This window comes from Poecilia latipinna, unplaced genomic scaffold (genome assembly GCF_001443285.1).
Source record: "Poecilia latipinna isolate Pla-1442-1.1 unplaced genomic scaffold, P_latipinna-1.0 Scaffold548, whole genome shotgun sequence".
NCBI lineage: Eukaryota > Metazoa > Chordata > Actinopteri > Cyprinodontiformes > Poeciliidae > Poecilia > Poecilia latipinna.
Window position 1 is genome coordinate 28,142 of NW_015113164.1, and position 22,537 is coordinate 50,678.

General features: G+C 40.3%; 1 protein-coding gene across 1 annotated transcript; it reads left to right on the forward strand.

Annotated features, from left to right (window-relative positions):
- Positions 1-307: 307 nt before the first annotated feature.
- LOC106952917 (cAMP-regulated D2 protein) lies at positions 308-14,350 on the forward strand. Its single transcript, XM_015041353.1, has 8 exons — positions 308-1,400; positions 2,145-2,346; positions 2,598-2,731; positions 3,209-3,336; positions 3,505-3,623; positions 4,942-5,082; positions 5,265-5,437; positions 10,835-14,350. The coding sequence occupies exons 1-8, from the start codon at positions 942-944 to the stop codon at positions 11,285-11,287; spliced, it is 1,809 nt and encodes a 602-aa protein (XP_014896839.1). The 5' UTR covers positions 308-941; the 3' UTR covers positions 11,288-14,350.
- The last annotated feature ends 8,187 nt before the right edge of the window (positions 14,351-22,537 follow it).

The window sequence follows — 22,537 nt, forward strand, 5'->3', positions numbered from 1 at the left end:
ATATAAATCAATATAAAAATTGTAAATATAAAAAAAATTTCACCAAAAAAATCTTCAGCAATTTTCTATAAAAAAGTCTGAATCGTCAAAAATTTTCTAGAAAATCTAAAAATTTCAGATTAAGCTCAGAAATTTTGTAGAAAAAAGTAAAAATGTCTTGAGTTTCAAAAGTTGAAACTGTTTGACCTTTGACACTCAGAAAACATCCAAAAGTCAAAAACCTTTGCCTTTTGAAATGCAGAAATGTTCATGGTTTTTTTCTAGAAAATTTCTGAGATTAATCTCAAAACTTCTGAGTTTTTTTTTTTTTTCCATCTACAATGGCCCTAATAGATTGTCATAAGCTCTTTGTATAAAGTGCAATAAAGAGTGAAGGTGTAACATGACAAAATGAGAATAAGTTTAAACACTTTGAATGTTTTTGTTTATTTGCAAATGACACCTTTTCCTTTCTTCATACAGATGACCCCATGGTGACCCTCCAGTTTTGTGTTGTGCTGCAGGAGACCGATAGATGGCACTGTGTACTTTACTGCAATTTCACTTAAAGCTACACTAAAGGAATCCCCCCACACTGAAAAAGATATCTATAAAATAAAACGAACAGAAACAGAAATGGCTTTTAATAAACTTCCAAACCTTGTTTTGTCATCCATAAGTCCAGAATATTCCCTTTACCTTGGTTGTATGACTGTGATTAGCCTGGATTAAGTAAATGAAAGGCCGGTGGTCTTCTATTAGTGGTCTTGGATTCCATTTGTTAAGAGTTAATTCAGCAGTCAGAGAAGGCACCTTTTGTCTAAAACAGAACCAGGCAAATTATAGTCACGCGCCGCCTGTGAAGAACTCGAGGATCGCCTCTGCCTCATCTCATAATTCAAGTCAAACCATGGTCTAAGCAGCGAGCCATCCAGAGCTATAAGAAGCTCCGTGGTGCGATTATGGAGAGCCAGCAGCGTCTGCTGCTGCTGCTGCTGACTGCAGTTACTTTAAGGCCTTGCCCTGGAGAGCCGAGGGGAAATGATGATGGCGTCGACCCCATCGGCCTTCTGAGAAATATTTATGGCGGGCTGCTGGTGAGGGCTGAACTGTTCATCAGGGACTCTGAGCTTAAAGAGCTGAGGTGCCCAGCGGACCCTGCAGTCACACAGCAAACTGAGGGCAGAGCCGGCGCCGACGGGCCAGTGGCGTTTACCAAAAACGGGCAGATCAAGGGCGTTACTGTGGATAAGGCCCACGTATTCTACGGGGTGCGCTATGCAGACCCTCCAGTCGGTGCCTACCGCTGGAAACCCCCGAGACCTGTGAGCCCGTGGCCTGGGGTCTATGATGCGTCGTTCCCTCGGCCAGCGTGCATGCAGGTCTGCAGTGGATCCAACTCCTCGGAGTGTCCTAAGAAGGTGAGAAACGCAAACATTTTTTGTTCACTGCTGGGGTACTTTAATGGGGTTTTAGTATCTAAATGCATTTTTCATATTCTGAATTTTTTTTGCAAATTTACATAAATTTTATTGGTGGTATATGCAAGTTAGCGGAAAAAAAATGTAAAAAATGTACAGTAAGAAAATTTTTCAAAACTTTTTCCTTATAAAAATCTGCAGTGTGGCACACATTTGTATTCAGATCTCTTTATTTCCCCCAGGTGTGTAAATCTAAGAACCTCCTCAACATGTTTCAGTTTGATTCAAAAATACTTTATTGATCCTAAAAGGAAAGTAAATGTTGTTATATACCATAATTCAAAGTTCTTCAAAAGGTGTGGTAGATTGATGGCTGTGGGCAGGTAGGATGTCCTGTAGCAGTCTGTATTACAGCACATTTGAAGAATCCTCTGACTGAAGCCACATCATTTTTTTAAATGAAGATGATGAAGATGCTCAGTGTTGTCCATCAATATAGTACATAATGTAATATAAATTAACAGTATACACAAAGTTTGCTGTAAAATGTAATGTAATATTTACTATGTATTTATAGCAAATATTTTACAAGAGGCATAAGAGCTAGAAAAAAAACTACAAGAAGAAAGACGGAAAAAGTAGGAAGAAAGAGTGGACAGAAGGAATACATGTGAATTTGTGTTTATTTTAAAGTGCAGTCATTTGCTAGCATAGCAAGAGCTAAATGACCTGCGTCCCCAACAGGTCAGCGAGGACTGCCTCTACCTCAACATCTTTGTGCCTCTGGATCTCAACTTCACCTCCCCTCTGAGGCGCCCCCTGCCTGTCATGGTGTGGATCCACGGGGGCGACTTCATAGCTGGCTCGGCCTCCAAGCCTGTGTATGACGGACGCTTCATCAGCAACTTCACTCGCACGGTTGTTGTGAACGTGGAGTACCGGCTAGGTGAGAAAAACTGGTGGTTTTTTAGCACAAAATGTTTCTCCAGAAAGGTGCAACACTGTGTGAGCGACAGAAAGCAGGAGAAATGAGTGTTTAATTGGATTAAATGGTGTTCCAGCAGGCTGGAAATGGGGACATGTGATTGGTGCTTTGGAATTCAGAGGAAGTGAGCGTCTTGCCTAAGTTGATTGTGTTGTTTTTTTTTTGTTTTGTTTTTTTGTTTGCTGATGATGCGAACTGGTCTCTGGTGGAAGGGGCATTTGGATTCCTGGTGTCGGGTAAAGATCCTCTGTCCTCCGCTACGGGGAATTACGGGATCCTGGACCAGCAGGCGGCGCTCTTCTGGGTGCAGCAGAACATCGCAGCATTTGGGGGCGACCCCAGCAAGGCAAGCAAAAATGCACACGAGCACACATCAATGGCTGCGTTGGATAGCCTTCCAACATAAAATATTCGCAACATTTAGTGCACTGGAATGCAGCAAGTGGTTTGTGGGTGGTAAGTCATCAACAAAACACTTGTCTTTTCCAGCAGCCATTGTACAGCAGTAAGACCAGCTGACCAAACGTGCTGGAGCTCCACTAGGGTTGCTAGGTGACAGTGTGGCTTAAAAGTTGGGAGTTTTCCAACTTGTTTTCCAGACATCATAAAAACATCTAGATTGTTTTTTTTTTCCAGCATTTGGGTTGTTTTTTTAGAAGCAGTTGAACAAAGACGTTCAAAACATGAACTTTGCATAATAGGTCCCCGTTAAAAAACAAATACCCTCTCAAAATCTGAAATTGGCTGAAAACTAAACACAGCATATACATTTGTTGCGGATTTTCTTATCCCTATAACAGTCTCGCCTCTTTTTGTGGTTAAGGTTACGATATTTGGAGAGAGTGCCGGCGCTCAGTCAGTGAGTCTTCACTTGATGATCCACAGCAGCAAACCTCTGTTCAAACAGGCCGTCCTGCAGAGCCTGCCCTTTTCCATTCCACTCAAGACCAGGTAGGAAACAAACATCTCGAGGTGCTCTAAAAACAGAATCTCATGCCTTCGCACTCGCTCAAAGGACTCCACGTTGCACCTAGCCCTCTCGGCGTCTTTGGCACGCCTCCGGATAACTTCAAGCTGCGGACTAATTTAGTTAGTTTTTTCCCCCCGTCTCTTTCCCAGACACGACGCCCTGAGGCTGGGGAAAGACTTTGCTAAAGAGACCAACTGCTCGGCGAGCGACTTTGTCTGCCTGCTGTCTCTCGCTCCGCAGGCCGTCCTGGCTGCACAGATGAAAACAAGTAGGGCGCCACAAACCCCCACCCACCCACCACCCAAATTTAGAGCTGCCCACACACTTACATAAGTCAGACAGTAGGACGCAGCGTGTCTATCTGTGGAAGATGATGAAAAGCTTTTATTTATCTTGAGTTAGAGGAAGACAAAATGGGTTAAAGCGAACTTTTAGCCCCTAAAGGAGCTGTTTGATGGGTTTTACTGCCTCACAGCAGAAAATGAATGTCATCTATCTAAGGTTGGCAGGTTTATTGATCAGTATCTTTAAATCCGGGATTCTGCTCTGAGAGTTGGTTTTCACTTTTACTTTATACTAAAAAAAAATAGAGAGAAAACTCTCCTTTTTATTAGCCACTTTAACTGTTTTTTCCAAATTCATAACCACGCAAGTGTTGCTGGGGTCTTTGTAAAAACATGTTTCTTGTTATATCAGTTATCTTGTTCTATTTATTTGGAAATGCAGAGAGTTCTAAAATAACTGATGATTAGTTGATTATTTTTGGAGGGTCAAAATGTCAATATTGTGGTAGTTCAATGATATGTGGAAGATTTTAGTAGAACGGGAAAATATGCAGCATAAGTCATGAGATTGTTATGAGCAAAGTGGTAAGTTGAACCATTTGTTTTATTGTTGATGTAGCTTAAAAGAGGCTGTAAGAAAACATCTTTAAAACCCAGTTAACTCATACGCAGCCATCTGATTGGTTGGTCAGACGTCCAATCAGACCAGTAGATTTGTCATTGTTTATTTAATTTGTCAGTAGTGAATAAATATTGGTGAATAGTAATGAACTTGATTGATTTTGGTAATCAGGTTTCTCCAAGAAATATTTTGTCTTTGGTTCAATATGTAATAATTATCAGTTCCTGCTAAGATTGGGTGATAAATCAATATTACCAATAAAATTTTCTGTGTGGAAAATCAAGATTTATTTTCTGCCCGTGTACTCGTTGGGCTTCCGTAGTTCAGAGTGATGAAGGCAGCCAATTTTTTTTTTTTTTTTTTTTTTTACAGGCATGTCGTACAGTTTATAATCAATGGGATTTGGTATTATAAAAGCAAGTTTTGGGAAATATTTTCTGTCATTTCTCATTTCAAAATCAAGAAAATAAATTGAATGAAATTGGAAATCAAATTTGGTATGAAAAATAAATCAGATTTTATTTTCGCCCAACTATACCTCCTGCTAATAAAAATAATCTCTTGTCTTTAATTCAGAACAGTAATGTAATTAGTTAGCTTAATGTGCCTTATCTTTAAGCTCCTTCCTCCGTTTTGAAAAGCTCACTTCCAAATCACTATGATGTTCTTTCCGTTCGCAGGCTCCAAGGTCGTGAACCCGTTCAGGTTCCTGGAGGTTTTCGAGACGTGGGGCCCGCACATCGACGGACAGCTGATTACAGAGCAGGCCATCACCGCCTTCCAGAAGGGCAACTGGCAAAAAGAGAAGGCGTTGCTGCTCGGTGAGACAACAGCAGCAGCAGCAAATTCTAATGTCTTATTATTTTTCATCCTGCTTCCTACTGGACTCCCACAGGTCCTCATTAAAAATCTGTCGATTGCAAGGAACTCTAAAGTCAGTGATATTCTTTTGGAGCGACAGCGCCGCAACGTTTGTTCCTTTGGACTGTTTTCTGCCCCGCAGGAACGACCTCTGAAGAAGGAGTACTATTCGTTTACGGCGTCTTCGCCAAGCCGGTGTCTGTTGTGGAGGCCACCGTGTACATCGCAGCCATCTTTAAGCAGCACTCTCTGAAGATCCTCCACAAATACCTGCCACTCTACAAGGAGGCTGACCGCAGAAACATGCTGACACAGGTAGATGAAGCTCAGCTAAATCCTCTCCTTTAGCCGGGTTCAGTAGGAAACTGGCACACTTAGAGAAACCTAACAGATTTAACACTGTCAAACAAACCTAATTATTTGAAAAACCTGTTCACCTCCTTGCCTGTAGTGGCGCTGCACCACTGAAGGAAACAACACAAACACCTTGTTGGATTTCTACCTCTTTTAGAAATCCTATAAGAGGTTGTAGGATTTCTCCATCAGCCATTTCTCTAGCTAATATTTGACTCTTGTTTGTTTTTGTTGTATTTACCCAGAATGCCCTGCGCTGTAATCTGCTTCCTACTTTTGGAGTGGTCTCTGGTCCACTTGCATCCATATGTACATTCGAACCACACCAAAGTTCACTTCAACCAAACCAAAACCTCGGTAATTAGGCGGACCAGAGTTCAAGTGTTTTGCTCCACATCAGAGTTTGGTTGCGTATTCACACCTCCCCAAATAAACCAAACTTTCTAGGTAAAGAGCCTGGAGTTGGATTAAAGCGGCCTAAACGGGGCTGATGTGAAGGCACCCTTAGAAACTCTTGGAACCACAAAGAAACCAGCAGAATGAAAACATAAAAAGATGCTGAACTGTGCCTTGCAAATGTTTAAATGTCTTGAAAATCTTTGCATTTTAATCCCAAACGTCAGTGTATTGGGATTTTATACAACCCAAAGTGATGCAGGCTGATTGTGTCACAGCACATGATGAACCTCCATCCCCGTCTTCTTCCTAAGAAAAAAACAGTGATCAGTTGTTCTCGCTTGCTGCTAAAGTAAAAACTTACAGCATTCTCCAGCAGTCAGCAGTTCAGACTGTCTGAAAATGGCCTGCAGTGGGCGCTGTAGCTCCAGCTTCGCCGCTCCACCATCTCTAACCTTGAGTGACAGGCTGTGCTTTTCCCCCCTCTCCATCATTTGCATGGATGAAGCACGCAGACCACCTGAAGCCAGGACGGTTGTCTGCTTAAGATGCAACCCTGACTGCTGCGCTAAACAGAGACTCCATTCTCATGCGGGTCCTTGATGTCGGGTGGGATCAGCTGGGGAATCACAGATCAAGACCGAGGCCTCACCAGAAGAGGAAGCACTCACTGTCACTACCAGAGGAGAGTTGGATAAAGAGACAACGTTTCAGAAGCGTCCAAAGTCTGTGAAATTAGCAGCTTTTATTCAAGTATTTTCAACTCAGATTATTTATGTCATAGATTGCACAGCAAAATATCCATATTCTTTAGCAATCACCCTTTTTTGATTGGTCAGACGTTTTAAGAACAGATTTTTATTTTGCTTTCATTAGGCGTACAAATAAATAAAATCAACCGAAAACAAAAGCACTCAATCTGTGTGTAATGTAGCTACTTAATGAGTTTCACTTTTTGAACTGAATTAATGAAATGTGTTGTATCTATTCCAATTTATTGAGATGTACTTGTTATTCTAGATTTACAATCAGAAGTCTAGACTGCGACACAAACATTGAGTTTTGCCGTTTCGTCATTTTTAAAAAATAGTGCGCTGGAAAAGAATTCAAAATATTTGATCCAAGTCAATTACCTTAACAAAGCAAACCTGTCATTAATAACAGCAAGCTCTGCTCTGGTGGCAACACAGTATTGTAGCACCCATTTCCACCCATTTATTAAAAAAATACATTTGTTGATTGAGACATTGGGGAGCCTCAAAATTCACACACAAATGCAGCGCAACTCACAGGCCAGAAGCAGCTTGTAAATCAAGATATATTTGTGTTTGCATCAAAAATACAAGTGTGAATCTCGTTCTGTGGATTTATGAATTATGAGATTTAGTTCCACAGAAGTTAGTCTCAAAACTCCTTGTGCACTCGTAACCGGATCTGTGCGTGAATACAGTTTTGTCTGTGTGTATCAGGCGACTGGTGCTACTTATTTAAAATTTGTATGTGTAGAAGAAAGTTTGAATTTGTAATTATCAGATTTGTGAGGTCGAAGTTAAAAAATCTGTGTGTAGAAATGTAACATTTGCAGAAATTGTAATTACGTGTGTGCACTTTTGTATTTGTAATTTCTTCATATTTGTGAATGCATTTGATCACATATTTACAAGTACTCGGAGTTGGGCGCAAATATTCTTTTGACGGTTTACAAAGATGCTTACACGGATTACAACTCCAGTATTACACACACAGGCATTTTGAGACTATTTTCACTCCATAGTGTCTGTCCATCAATCCCACTGGCAGTCGCAGCAGGACATAACTTCAGAAAGTTACTAGTAAGAGCTAATGATTCTCGTCATAAAGGAGTTTAGGCTGTAATCTTGAATTAAATATGGCATTATGTATTTTGTATATATGTGTTGGGTTGCTTAATTTCTTACAAACCAACATCGCTACCTCTCAGCCTTATGTCTTCTTTAATCACATCTCCTCCCCTATGTGGGTTGGTATTCCATCATTTTCTGTGTAAGAAGCAGTGAGATGGTCATGTCTCATCTGCGCATATAAGCCCAGTCTGTGTGATGGGCCTTGATGTTCTCTAGCTTTAAGGCTCAGACAGAGCCAGTTTTCCACTGGAAGAAGTTTTGTTTCTCAGAAAGACGAGACTTCTATCTCAAAGCAGCATACTTTATGTCTTCAGAGACCCGAGCACATCAATTAAACATGATTTCCGTACCAAAATGATGCCCCGACTTTACACAGCCCGGCAAAATATGCATTTCTATTATTCAGTCACACTTGGCTGGTCAGGAAGGACGCTGGAGCTGCAGCCAGAGCTGGCCCCACTGCATACTCCTCATGTTAATGTGAGTAAAGGACACTTCTCCACAGGAACTGGGGTCAGCACACCCACTTGCCAGAATATGGATTTGAACGCCATGAACCAAGTGTGATGCACTTTAAAAACTAGCTCTACATCATTAGACATATTTTATTCCTGTACATGTGATCTTGCCTAATTTTGACTGCAGCACCTGATTTGAGTAATGGGATGCTCTTTATGTAATACTTAGAAACGATTTCCAAATGATATTTAAAATAAAAGTTGAGAAGGGGAAGGTAATGGAGGTAGCCTGCAAACGTTGAATCCAACACAAAAACTAGCAAACATGCCACATAACATTTTGCCTGAAAAAAAGTTTGCACAAGTAAACCTTTGGAGCTCTACCAGTTACAATAGGTCCCTTGGTAAGGTTTTCCTTCCACTGCACAATAAGTCATTGCAATGTTGGTCAATTTCAGAAAATTCAATTAAAATGCTTTGAAGTTGTAATTGTAGTACACTGTCTGTTGGCATGGATTAGAAGTTTTTTGTGCGAGAGTCACTGCCACTCGAAGGCAGAGGGGGAGTTGTTACATAACGCCGCATACCCACTTGATATCAGCATTCAGGTGCAGAATGTGCCTGTTCTGAGTTATTACATTTCATCTTGAGACAGTTTGGAGGAGACATGAGCCTAATATGAGAAAAGAGAGAGGGTGTATGTTTGTGTGTGTGTGTGTGTAGGTTTGTTTGTTTTGTTTTTTTGTTTTGTTTTTTTACTTTTTACAGGAAGCCTGTTTGTGTTCAGGTGTGAGATGTGCAGCTGTGTGGGCGCAAGTCGAACACTGCCCAAAAAAACACACTGGTTTCCAGGTAACAGGCAGGAGAGAGGAAGTCTGGTTTCCACTTCTGTTGCTTTCCTTTAGGCAAGAGGGAACACCCGATTTTTTATTTTTATTTTTTTATTTCTCATCTCTCTGCCCCAAGCTCGTCTTCCCGTAGAAATCCCACTAATTAGTTCTGCTCACACTGTAGTCTGTGGGACCTTTAAAGAGCAGTGATGCTTAAACTGATGGACTTTTTTTTTTTTTTTTGCCAGATGCTTTAATAATCAATAGATGAATGCGGGGCGTTTTATTCCCCAACTTGAAACTGATCACAATATGCAACAAGCAAAATGAGAAATTAAAACCCTGAAATACGGCCAAACTATATTTTTAATTATGGATTTGTTACCATTTTAATTACGGCTGTAAAACAGTAAAATGAAGAGCAAATATTTTTGCATATCTTCAAATAAAATGCACAAAGTAAATAAATATTTAGCTGAAACTGGACATTTGCTGCAAAGCTCAAAAGTAGTCGTACCAATGATGGATTGAGACTTAAAGAAATTTTTCAACTTAACATGTTTATTTTGTATAAAATATGACACTGTGCCATAGCTTTTAGCAAAACCAGAACAATTTCTATAGATGACTATAGGTTCCACAGGAGGTTCTGAAACATCCCAATTACCCTGATTAATTGTGAACAACTGTGTTCATCAAGTCACCAGGAGAAACAAGAGAGAGCACAACACAGGGAATTATCAGTATTATGGAGAAAATGAAATAATAGAACATGTTTATTTTAATATGTTGGAGATGCGAGACATAAAGAAGATCCATGTCGGATGAATTTAGGAAAAATGAAGCAACATTTAATTGAATAAATATACTTACAGGGAAACCCAGAAAGTAAAAGTATTCAAATATTAAGCAGGCTTTGGTCAAAGGTCTTAGAGTTTCAGGGGCATCTATAAAAAAATACAATGTGATAGGAAGCCAAGTGACATTTGAGATGGCAAGGCTGACTGTGTGAGAGGTGAAAAAGAATCCTAGGGTTACCACCAAGGCAATCCTGAAGAATGGAGACCAACGTTATGACAACGTCCAAAAGCAGATAATCCAGCAGATACTGTATACTGATGGAGTCCATGGATCCTGAGCAAGAAGGAAGCTACCACTTAGCATTTGCAAAATCCCATCTGGACAATCAAGAAGACTTCTGGTCTTGTGTTTTGTGGTCAGACGAATCAAAAATCGAATTATTTAGCTCCACTGGTGGACCCTCTGTTTGGGGTAGAGAAGAAGATGTGTCCTACCCCAAGAACATCATCCCCACAGTCAAGCTTGGTGGTAAATGGCACATGAGGTTTTGGAAAAAAAAACAAAAAAAAACTAAAGATTCTCAACCCCATCCATTGTTTGATGGCAAAGAACGTCTCAACATGACAACGATCCAAACGCCCAGCTAAAGTGCTGATGAACTGGTTAGTCAACAAAAATATTGTTTTGCAGTGACTTAGCCAGAAAACAAAGAAAAAAATATATATTTTAAGCGGTAGAGAGAGCACCATGAGCATGAATTCAAAAATATGGTCCAGCTGTCCCAGATATAACAGCATGTAGAAAACCCTGAAGGCATCCAGAACTTGGCAAAACCATGTAACAGGCTGAGCTGACAGAGCAGTTTGGATTTTGTCAATTAGATTTGCTCATGCTTTTCATGACATTATGGTGATGAACTAAATTAATCATAATGCAGCCCCTAGTCGTGGTGAAATCACTTATTTGAGACCATTTTATTTCTCATTTCAGATCGTCACCGATTACGTCTTTCTGTGTCCGTCCAGGAGGTCGGCGCGTGCCGGAACAGTCGCTGGCGGTCATGTATGGATGTACGTGTTTGACCATGTGGCCTCAGATCGCAGTGTCTGGTCTGGTCTCACATTCTGCTACGAGCACGTCTGCCACGGGGCGGAGCTGCCCTTTCTCTTCGACTCTGCCCCGGTGGCCAACTACTCCCTGACCCTGCCTGAAAAGCTCCTGTCTAACCGGATGCTGTGCTACTGGGGGGCTTTCGCCCACACTGGTGACCCATCGTCAAGGGTTCAGCAGACGGTTTTCTGTCGCGAGCAGCGTCTTCCCGTTTGGCCACGCTATTCCGACACCAGTGGCTGGCTCGTCATGAACTTGACGGTGCGGTTGCATGTGCAAGTCGGAACCAGAAACCATATATGTGACTTCTGGGACCAGCTAGGCATCTACTAGCTGGTTCCAGCTGGTAGAGAGATTAGGTTGGGTCTCAATGAACAGCATTGCCAAATTTTATAACTTATGATAGAAGTCAAGAAACTAAACTTATTCAATGAAGGTGTGCAAACCTATTTTATTGTCTCTTCCGAAGACTTTGACAGTCTTAGAGCAATACATAGAACTTCTAGAAATCAGTACAAATGTGCAGGGACGGCATTCGTGTCATAATGTGTGGAGTGACCTGCTAACTTGACCGTACCATGTTAATGTCAACATACTGTAGGTTGTAGACTAGACAAGTAATTTTATGCAATGACAATAGTAACAATGTAATGATTCTTTCTATGCAATAAAACATAGTCAGAATAAGGCCTGACAAACAAGAAGTTACAGAACTTAAAAAGTTAAATTATTAGACAACAGCTTCTACGTTGTCAATTAGATTTACTCATGCTATTTCCTGTCTATGTCTTCATTTCCTGTTTATCAAAGAATCTGTCTGATATGAAAGAAAATAAACTTTTTAGGATAATTAATGAAACCCAGTGACAGTATCCTGCACCAATCTGTGGTGTCTGATCCTTGACATTTTCCAGAGGGGGATCCTCCAAAGATCAGACCGGAGGACCCTTTGACTTATGATCATGCATCTTTGACATTTGTGCTTTAAGCTAGACCAGTGTTTCCTCTTTTTCACTCAGATAAAACAGACTCCAACACATTTGCCCCGTTCTCACGGAACATCTTTGTTTAATGCCTTCCCCAAGAGGCTGACACCAGCAGATCGGTGGAAAAAAAAAAGAAAAAAGAAAAGACATGATTCATTCATGTGGTTCTGTTGGCATCATCGAACCATGACCTTCCATGTGCACAGGAGTGGTTGATAGTCAGCTGCTCCTAAAATATTCTCTGTATGTCTGGACTGAGAAGTAGGAATGAAGACGGAAATCTTTTCTTCAGAAGAAATCATCCAGGCCTGGCCGTTAAAAAAATTTGACTATTATGCAAAAGTGTAATATTTTTTGCCAGTCATCTCAGGAAGGGCATAGAGCGACATATTCCAAACCTTTGCTTCTTGTCATTTTGATGACTCTCACTCACACTTACAGATAATAAAAGAAAAGCAAAATTCACTGTCACAGAAGACCATGACAGAAGGAGGCAGAGAAAGATGGCTGACCTCTCCTTAACGTTATAAACTGACATTGATGTTTCCCTAAACTCCCTTGTGGATGTTCAGGTTTGACGGAAATACAGAAGTGGGGAGTACCATGCATAGATCCGATGGTTTGTCCGTATATTAGCCAAGAGATTATCCTCTCCCCAGACTTTTGACTGGAAGACTTCTATAAACTCAAGTGTGTCTTTAAAATCCATTTTACTCGTGTTTGTTTTCTGAAGCAACATTTATCTTCTCAAATACTCCAGTGCCTCCAAAAAAAAAAGGACAAACTTTAATCCAAAAGACCTGTTTGTGAGCTAGAAGTGACAGACTTATGGAGAGGGGGAAAAAAGAGAGAGAAATCAAACAGTATTTTTCTCTATAAAAGGAAAATCTTGTTACCCTCAGAGCAACAGCAGGCTATTCCCTCTTTACCAGCTGACTGTGTTTGGAAATCAAATATTCTCTTTGCATGAAAGAGAAAACTTTAGATGTTTAGAAGTTTTGACAGTACTGGGCTACATTACAGCTTCCCAGACTTGGATTTTTCTTTTTTAATCGGGTAATTAATGAAGAAAAAAAAGAAAAAAATCTTGATCTTTGTATGGCTTTGATTTGAACGCTGTCTTTGGGCGTTTTTTTTTTTTTTCCCCCTCCGTCTTTCCAATTCCCTTCACACACAGACCAACACGGCAACGTTGCGGTCCGCGCTTATCCAGAATTGGCAGAGCGTGCCCACTACTTGTCAGGAGGTATTGCTGATGTCAAAAAGACCTTCATTCGCACAGCTTTTTGTTTGCTGCAGAGAAAACACAGCGAGGGGGCCCCTCTGGGGAAATAACACACTATCTACAAATCCCACGTAATGTCAATAGTTCCACACCACTATGTTCATTCATGTGTTGGGCCTTCAGAGTTGGGCAGCGGGGGCACCTGTCAAAACATCTTGACAAGGTAATGGAAACAACCCGCATGTTAACTCGCTCTGAAATAATGCAATCCTAACCTGATGGAGTCAATAAGCACGCCGTCAGGAGACGCACCAGGCGTCTCCTGACATAGGCGGCCATGTTGGATGCCCACAGCCAGCCTGGAGACAGGTATTTAATCGGCTACACCGTCTTAGAAGGACGCGGCATGTGTTAGCTGCACCCAGCTACATCCTTTATGGAGTCTTCAAACAGATGGGATGACAGATGTTGCTGTCAATCACAGGTTCACTCAGTTTCTGTCGTTACTTGTTGCAGCGATTTTTTTTTTTTTTTTTTATGTTTTCTTCCCCCTCTGGTTAACACTGAATCAGACTAAACATGTTCTTGTTTTAGGTCAGTTAGGATTACCAGATTTATTCCCATTAACTAAATGGCACAATAGTGTTCACATACATTTCTTTAGTAGTTGGAACAATTGCTTTAAAGGGCAATATTGTGTAATTTCTAGCACAATCAAGTAACTATGTTACCTTCAGTTGGTTGTTATAAAAATGCTGTATATATTGAATATAGTTTGACAAAAGTTTGACTGTAATTTAACGCCTTGAAATTGAGCTAGGGTTAGGGTTAATTACCTTCATTTTAGGAGCTTACAAAGGCATTTTTGTCCACTAGGGTAAAATCATAGTAATCTCAGATATGGGTATGTTTATTGTATCATTTATCATTTATTGTGATAAATTTCTTGTCTTGATAGAATTTCAATAAGCAATAATCTCCCATTATTCTGGAAACCAACAAATGAGATGGTTTCCATCAAAGGCATCAAACCTCTCCCATGGAGAGCCTCTGGACATACATTGCACCCCACTTCAGTGACGGCCTCAGATATATCAAAGAAGCTTTTGGGCATCCCAGATTATCAGATTATCTTCTAATATTCCATCAAAGGGAATACTAAATCAGTTATCGACGAAAACGATACACTTTCATGTGAGATACACTGATGCAAATAAAACAGAAGTGTAGCACATAATGATAAAAAAATCTTATTCCTCACTTGTTTTTTTTATCTTTGGAGATGGAAGCAGCTTGTACGGTGTCTAACTCCACTGCTACTGGTTCGTCTTTGGTCTTTTATAATTATGACTTTGGGCCCCAACTCTGTTCCGACAGGAACTAGAACATTGGTTTTATTGTTTTGTAATGATTAAAGGCAGAATTATTCTCTGCACATAATGCTTTTATGGTAATTAAATGTGTAGCCTTGTGCACCAATCAGACCTTTGTAGAAGTTTGAGTGTAAGGGGAATTGTGTTAGCTTTATGGCCTTTCATGTGAGATACACTGATGCAAATAAAACAGAAATATAACACATAAAGATAAAAAATTCTTATTCCTCACTTGTTCATTCTGTTCATGTAAAAGCCATTGTAAGGGCTGTAGCACAACTCGCTGTTTCAAGAAGTTAGAAAAGTAGCCAACTGAAATTTTCATGGGTTTTTGCTGGTCTTGGTTGAAAAGCTGTTTATAGATTTTCTTCCACATGGTTAACACTTTGGTACGTTATTGTTGCATTGGCTATTTTGAGTCGCTTTTAGAGTTGCTAAAGAAATCCACAGCAGTTCCAGCACAGGTTCTTTAAGCAGTCGTGTGCTGCCTTTGTTTGAGGGGAAGCTACTGACATATCCAGGTTTACAAAGTATTTCATCCTTTGTAAATCAATGCTGCAGTCTCAAACAATGTTTTCTTTTGAGCCGATCTACAGGAGTCCACATTGATTTTAAGTTTTTTTGTGATGCAGAGTTCTCACCCTTCAGTTTAAGAACAGGCGAATGGCATTAATAAATATGTGTAGAATGTTTCTGTACCTCTTAGCGGTTGTTTCTTCATTGTTTTATCTGGTGATTTTCACCTTTTCTTCTCTCCGTTCTGATTTAAAAGACAGAACAGTTAATGGATCCTGTTGTAAACATCAGTCGCTGAAGGGTCACTCTTTGTTTTTTGGGGGGTTTTGCATAGATTCTTTTTTGCATCAGCAATCGGAGCCAATCCTGTAACTTCACTTACTGACAGTTAAGTAATCAGTTTAAAGTCCCTGCTGTCTTCCTTTCAGAGGATTTAATGACGTCGCAGAGAAATTTCTATTCTGTTAATATTGATTTGAGCCCATCAATCTGGAACTAAGACTAAAGACACAACCCTACAAATCCATAGTCATTAAAGTAGTTGTGTAAATGTGCTGTTTTGATCTGAAACAACTGTTTTGACTTGGAGATAAAATGATGCAATTGGTACATTTGGAGTTATGGGTCCTTCGGAAAAAAAAAAAAAAAAGTGGATTTTATGTGATGGACCTTGACATGAATTTCAAAATGTTGTGGACGGGATTTGAATTCAGCCCTTTTGGCCACAGAAAGGTCACGCCAGCAGGTTGGTAGTATCTCAGATATTTAAACAAATAAAAAATTACATATTAGTCTCAGATCTGTTCTCCTCTGCTCCAACAACACTGAAATCCGATGCGCGACTTGTTCAACCTTTTTTTTTTTTATACACACCTGTAGTGTTCGTTGATGCCTCACTGTGACCCTCCATGAAATACGAGCCACATCCAGAAATTTGAAGTCCGCCAATACATGTGGTTGCCATGGAAATCACAACACTCAAAGGTTGCAGAGAAGCCTTTGTTTTATCAAATGGCTACAAGGAATAACATAATGCACAAAGGCGTCTAGCTGGAGGGGGCGTTCAGTCGGGTTTTGATTTATCCCTCCTGCGCACTCTTGATTTGTGTTTATTTTTCTTAAATTGCTCCAAAAAAATGTGGTTGTTGTGCATCTTTTTTCCAGGGGAATGTCCTTTTCAAGGACACAGCGGGGGATTTCATTACCTACAAATGTTGCAATATTGGAGAAATACATGAAAAAGACAGCTGCCCTGGGCTCCCTGCATAAATCTGTGCTTAAAAGCTTCAAAACCCTGAAAAAGAGTGAAAAAAACTGCTTTTTTTTTCTTTCTTTTTTTTTTACTTGCCTGTCAACAAGTCCTTTGTCGTTCTTCGGCGAATAAAAAAAAAAGAGCAGTGGCTTTTGTTTGGCAGCAAAGCGTTTGTCTTTTCGTTATCTGAGAAAGACCATAAAAGCTTTATTCAAGTGAGAAAATAGCAGCCTCTTATGAAGTCTTTGTTAATTTTCAATGGATCTTTTTAAATGTCTCCTCTTCTTCACCCCCCACCCACCCCTTTCATTAGACTTGCACGTTTTTTGTTGTTTTTTTCCCCCCAAGGCATAATTACTACTACAGTCTGGAGAATGAAAATAAAGAAACGATTTGGAAGTTTGAGGGTGAAAATCGCTGAGATAAGTTTGGAAATGGTGACATTTTAACAGAGTGCACATGTTGCTCAAACCTGATTGAAAGTTGCCCGACAATATTAGTTTCCAACAATGAGATGAGATTAGATTTTAGCAAGATTTTTGGGGAACAGAAAAGGAAACCTGGTTTTCATTTTTTTCCTTTTAAAAAAAAAAAATTTAAACAAATAATTTTTGAAATAATTTGTAGATTTATAAAGAATTTTATTATGCTAATGATAACCATGCATTAGTCACTTTATTAGCTTCAAGTCCAATGGAAGTTAATTTGATCCGAGCTCCAGTCATTGGTGTGAAAGTCCAAGTCATGTCTTTTGTGAGCCGAGTCAAAGGTCAAACAAACTCGTGACTGAAGTCTGACTCGATTCCAAGTCGCATGACTCAAATTCACGCCTCTGACAAAAACTGTGAAATAGCTGTTAGCTGAGCGCCGATAAAAAGCTTCAGAGGAGGCTGCGACTTTAGCGGCCCCACGTGGGTTTTTTTTTTTTTTTTCTACAAAATGAAAAAACACAAAGTGTTTAAAGATATAAAGTAGTCTTCGCTGAAGCAAAACTAAAGCTTTGACTAACGCGCAGGGACACCAACATAATCCCAATCGGAAGCAGTTTTACCTTTCCTGAGGTTCAATAGACATCTGATTGCCCGGGTGCAGAGACAAAACGCTTCATTCAGAAGGCCAGAAGACACGCCTCCTCCGACCTCGAGCTACGGCTGTCTGTCACACTCAGGTGTTCTTAATCAAGTCCCGGAAGTTCCTCAGTTTTATGGTTTTTAATCGCTGTAATTTTGTTCCCAACATGGACATGTTCAGCTCCTGGTGAAAACCTTGATGCAACAAACACATCAGTTTGTTTAAATGGCATTTGAAGTGATGTGTGGCTGTTTTATGGAAGTTTATTGTTTTTGTTTTTAGACCTCTTTAACCAGTGGCGATATGGTCAACATGGGCTGTTGCTCAGAGTAGCTTTACATTTAAAAAAAGCCTGATTAATTTTTACAGGAAGAGGTGCATTTGCACCAATTAAAAAAGAAAAAACATCTTATTAATTCAATTCAGAATATATTTTAAATACTTTTTTGATAAGTAAAAGTTATTTTGAAACTAAATATTTAGTTAGCAAGCTAAATATTTAAATTGCTAACTAAATATTTAGCTTACAGTTAAATACTTTATGTATATAAAATATAACTAAAGCAAACCAAATATTTAGCTTGGGGCTAATTATTAAGCTTGCTAACTAAATATTTAGCTCCAAGCAAAATAAACTAATAACACAGCATTCATGATGAACGGCCATTTTTTCCCTCATACTGCATGGTTAATAACTCAGACTACTGATGCCAATTTTTGACTGTGTAACTTCACTAGCGGCTCCCCACATGTTTCTGATGCAGAGCCACATCTAATGTGAGCTCCGTTGATTTCGCACCAAATTAACAACCCGGTTCATTTATGAACAATAAGATATTTAAATTTAGAGTCTTACTCTTCATGAAGACATGTAAACCACCCAATCAGAGACACGATCAGTTACATATTTTTCTTTTTTGTCATGCTAACTCGATTTATGGCTTGCTTATAGACTCTGTGCCTTTGTCCGCTTAAACTTCTACAAGCTACTTACAAGGCAGGATGGGAGGCTGAATACAAATGCGCCCGTTTCTAATCATCTTTTGTACACCATTTGAACATTGTGTTGGTTTATCTGATGAAAATCCCACTAAAATACACGCATGTTTGTGTTTGTAAAAGAGCGAAATGTGAACAGCCTTTGCCAGGCACCTCAGGCCCATCAATCTCTGCCGCCTCAACAGCTAAATTGAATCCTTAGATGTGAAGGGAGCTAAATTAGACATAAAAATGCAGAAACTTGATTCCCGTCCCCCCCCGAATATGACAGATTTATTTCTGTCGCGATAAATCAAGATGATGCAGACAGAAGTCGGGCCTCTTGCTCCATGGTGTACAACAGAGATCAGCTCAAATTAAACACAAGACATCTGCCTTGGCCGTAGCGCCGCTGAAATGCTAATGTTTGGGCCCCATTCATAAAAATGATTGATATGGATTAAGACAGGGATCAATACCCACTTCCTGGGTTATATGTGGCACTCAGATAGTCACTGGCACATTGGATTTGGGTTATTTAATCAACGAAAAACTGCTCTTTCATTCTGTTGAACACAGTGAGGCGGACAATCCTGAAAATGTGCAGATTTAATCGAATCTTCCTGAAACGGAGGCGAGAATAATCGCAGATAACCAGTGATTCTCACATGCAGCTGACTTTCAGCGACAGCTGCTGCCGACACTTTGAGGCACTGCTACGCGCACGGCGCTTGGGTTTTTAATTAACCAGAGCCACACCGAAACGCACCGGGCATTCTCACCCCGGGTTGAAAACACTCCAACCCCCACATCGGCCAGGCAAGACTGATGCAATTCATGCAATTTTATGATCGGCTGAAGGCAATTACCGGACCTGTCAGTGTTTGGGACGTCCTTTGTCTGTGATGTATGCACTGTGCAGACTCAGCCCCGCTCCGTTTCTCTCTCTGCAACTCACAAGCACACTCACTCGCTAATTTAAGGTAAATATTGGCTGTGTGGAGAAATGCCGTCTGCTCATGCGAGCTATTTCAGTCTGAATCAATACACTCCTAATTTATTTATTCTTTTATGGCTAACAACAAAAGGAACCTGTGCTTTATACTCCAAATCTAGGTCCTTTACCTTAAACTGTAAATATCATTTACCATGTTGGCAGAGGGGATACTTTTTTATTCATTAAAAAAATGCAATTTCAATATTTCTAGCGTAACTATGTTCTATTTGAGCACTGTGCCTCGTGTCGACAGATAACTTCTCATCATAGCAAACAGAAGTAATGCTTGGGGTACCCCAAGGTTCAGTACTGGTACACCTCCTATTTAATATGTACATGCTCCCATTAGCTCAGATTTTAAGAAGAAATAAGAGTAGTTCCTCGCTGGAGTCCTGTAAACATTGCCATGTTCGAGAAACTAACTTACACCACCAGCACCAGCAGCCTGAACAGTTGCAACAACATGGAAAAGATCCGTGTTTTTATGTCGTTTGCACCAAATTCTGACTCCTCCACCTGAATGTCACGGGTGAAATCAAGACTCAGACCAAAAAAATATTTATCTTTTTCTAAACTTCCTGGAAACTGCAAAACAGCCGTCAGCGGCAACATCCGGTTGTGTTTCCGTTGCAGTTTTGAACCAATTTCAACAAAGCGAACAAAAACCCACCTCATCATAACACAAAACACTTATCAGAAAATGTAAGTTTTTTTGAAATTGTCGCGTTCCCATTTGGCAAATTTATTTTCAAAATGTCAAACTGCGCAATTATATGGTCAATGGAAACATATTTACTGACATCACTACTGGTATTTTCTTTCTAGTCCATCACCAGTCCTGCCACATCTGTGTTTTCAACGTGGCCTTATTAGAACGCGCCCGGCCATTTGTCAGTGTTTAACTTCCACTTTTACAGCAGCGCTTCGTGTCCCCCACCTATTCCGCGAAGCGATCTGTTCACACACGGCGACAGGCCTCAATCAAACCTCCGGCCGTCAGTCGGAGTCAGACGGTTCACTAAGAGGCCGCCGGGTATCGACTCCTCTGAGCTTCAGCGTCCCTGTACCTGGTAAGCTATCCTTGGATGTTGCTATGGAAACTGCTTTACAGGCCAGGAGCACTGAAGGCTGACATTTTTTTTCTTCCCTTTTCCACACACACATCCAAAAACACACACACACACACACACACACACACACACCCACACACACACACATGCACACGCACACACGCATAGGGCACATCACTCAATCCCTGGAGGGGAGTGCCGGGGATCAAATGTGGGAGCAGACCTTCCGAGCTGAATCCAATATTTGCAGGCAGAGAGAGGATGGAAGAGAAGGAGAGGAAGGAGGAGGAGGAGGAGAAATAGTGGGAGGGCGTGGGTGTGTTTTCTGTTTTTCCTCCGTCTCTTTTTAGCACAATCTGAGGTGTGAAGACGCTGAGAAACAGAGACGGCCGCGGCATCTGCCGTCACCCTCCCTCTTTTTGAAAGCCACACTTCCCACTGCTTCCTTTTCCCCTCGGAGAAAGTGGAAACAAGACGGTGTGACAAGAAGAAAATCAAAAGGAGAGAAGTGAAAATAGCCTGTTACTGTCTATTTGGGAAACTGTGAAGAAAAGGCCAGATAGAGGCTTCGTTTCTCCTCACAGCTTACATTGCTCTCAGTGTCTCCTGCTTTGTGTTCTCTTGGTCTCCACGAGCGACGCCAACGTTCGATCTCTAATATGTTCTCGTTCACTATGCGTATTTGAGCTGAAAAACCAATATGTAACCATTACGGGTACTGGACCATTGTTGTCATGAGGCCCATTCAGAAACGCACTAATTTCTGTTAATTAAGGTGTTAATGTCTGAGATTGTAGATATTTTGCTGCTGCACTCAGAACAGGGAAGATCTACTGTCATTCTCAACATGAGTTAATCTGGGCCGTTTTACAGAACCTTGAAAAGTAATTCAGAAACCCATTAACTTTTTCACATCCACAGTCTTCATCAGCTGTGTTTCCATTGATCAGATAATTGACATTTTGAGAATAAATACGCTAAAGGGAAACATTAACTATAAAAAAACTTATTTTTCGATAAAAAGTTTTAGCGACAGGATGAGAAGGTAGTTTTTCACATGTATCAAAATTGGTTTATTTCGCAAAATTGCAATAGAAACTTTTTTTCACCTCACACAAGTCACGTGATCAACAACCGGATGTTGCTACTGGTGGAAACCACAAAAAAGACATTGACTTTTATTGAGATTTCATGTCACAGATCAATCCAAAAGACAACAGCAGTCTGAAGTGGAAGGAAAATGAGTCGGTATTTTGGTGAACCACCTTCTCTCAGAAGTGTTTTTGAAATATATCTGTTCACATCTGTACCGTCACACTTTGCAGTATTAGATAAAGAAGCTCATTTGAATGTTATTTCTGAAACCTAAAGTCATACCTGATTTAATCTCAGCAGGGCTCTTTGTCCTTTTCTGAAGTTTTTGTTTCAGTCGTAGATCGGAGCTGAAACAAGAGGCAGGGGAAGTTTTTCCTCTGTTGGCTTGTTGTCTGCAAAGTGGAAGGAAGAAACACAGTTTTTATGCATTTACTACCAAAAGATGTAGCGTTCATCTCAATTTCTTATCTGTAGGTAACCAATTAAAAACAATCCACTGGTTGTGGGAATAATCCTGTTTCACTTTGGGTGTTTGGTTAACATGAACCTGCTAAAGTCCCGGGTTAAGCTTTGTCTGATTGAAGGTGCAGAAAGCAGAAAAGTTTTCATCAGGGGTTTAGTGTCCAAACATTTTCTGTTCAAATACAGTTATCTAAACCTGAGCAGTAGTGTTGGAGAAAGAATGGTTGACCAAACCAGGGGAAACTAAACAAAATGGACTGGGCTCATCAATAGCAGGGCAGAACTTCTGGGTAAAACACATCTTGATGCCAGCAGTCATTCTAGTCTACATACTTACTGCCAACATTGTACCCTATAATACAATAAACAGCAATACTGATGAAATGCAGTTTGTTAATGTATTGCGCTGAAAATCTATGTTTCAGGAAACATATGGAATCAAAATCAGAATTTGATCAGCTAAATATAAATTATATATGGGATCAAGGATTTTCTATTGGGTTGGGGTATGGAGACTAGCTAAGCCAATCCTTGGCATGTTTGTTGCCCTGGCTGTTT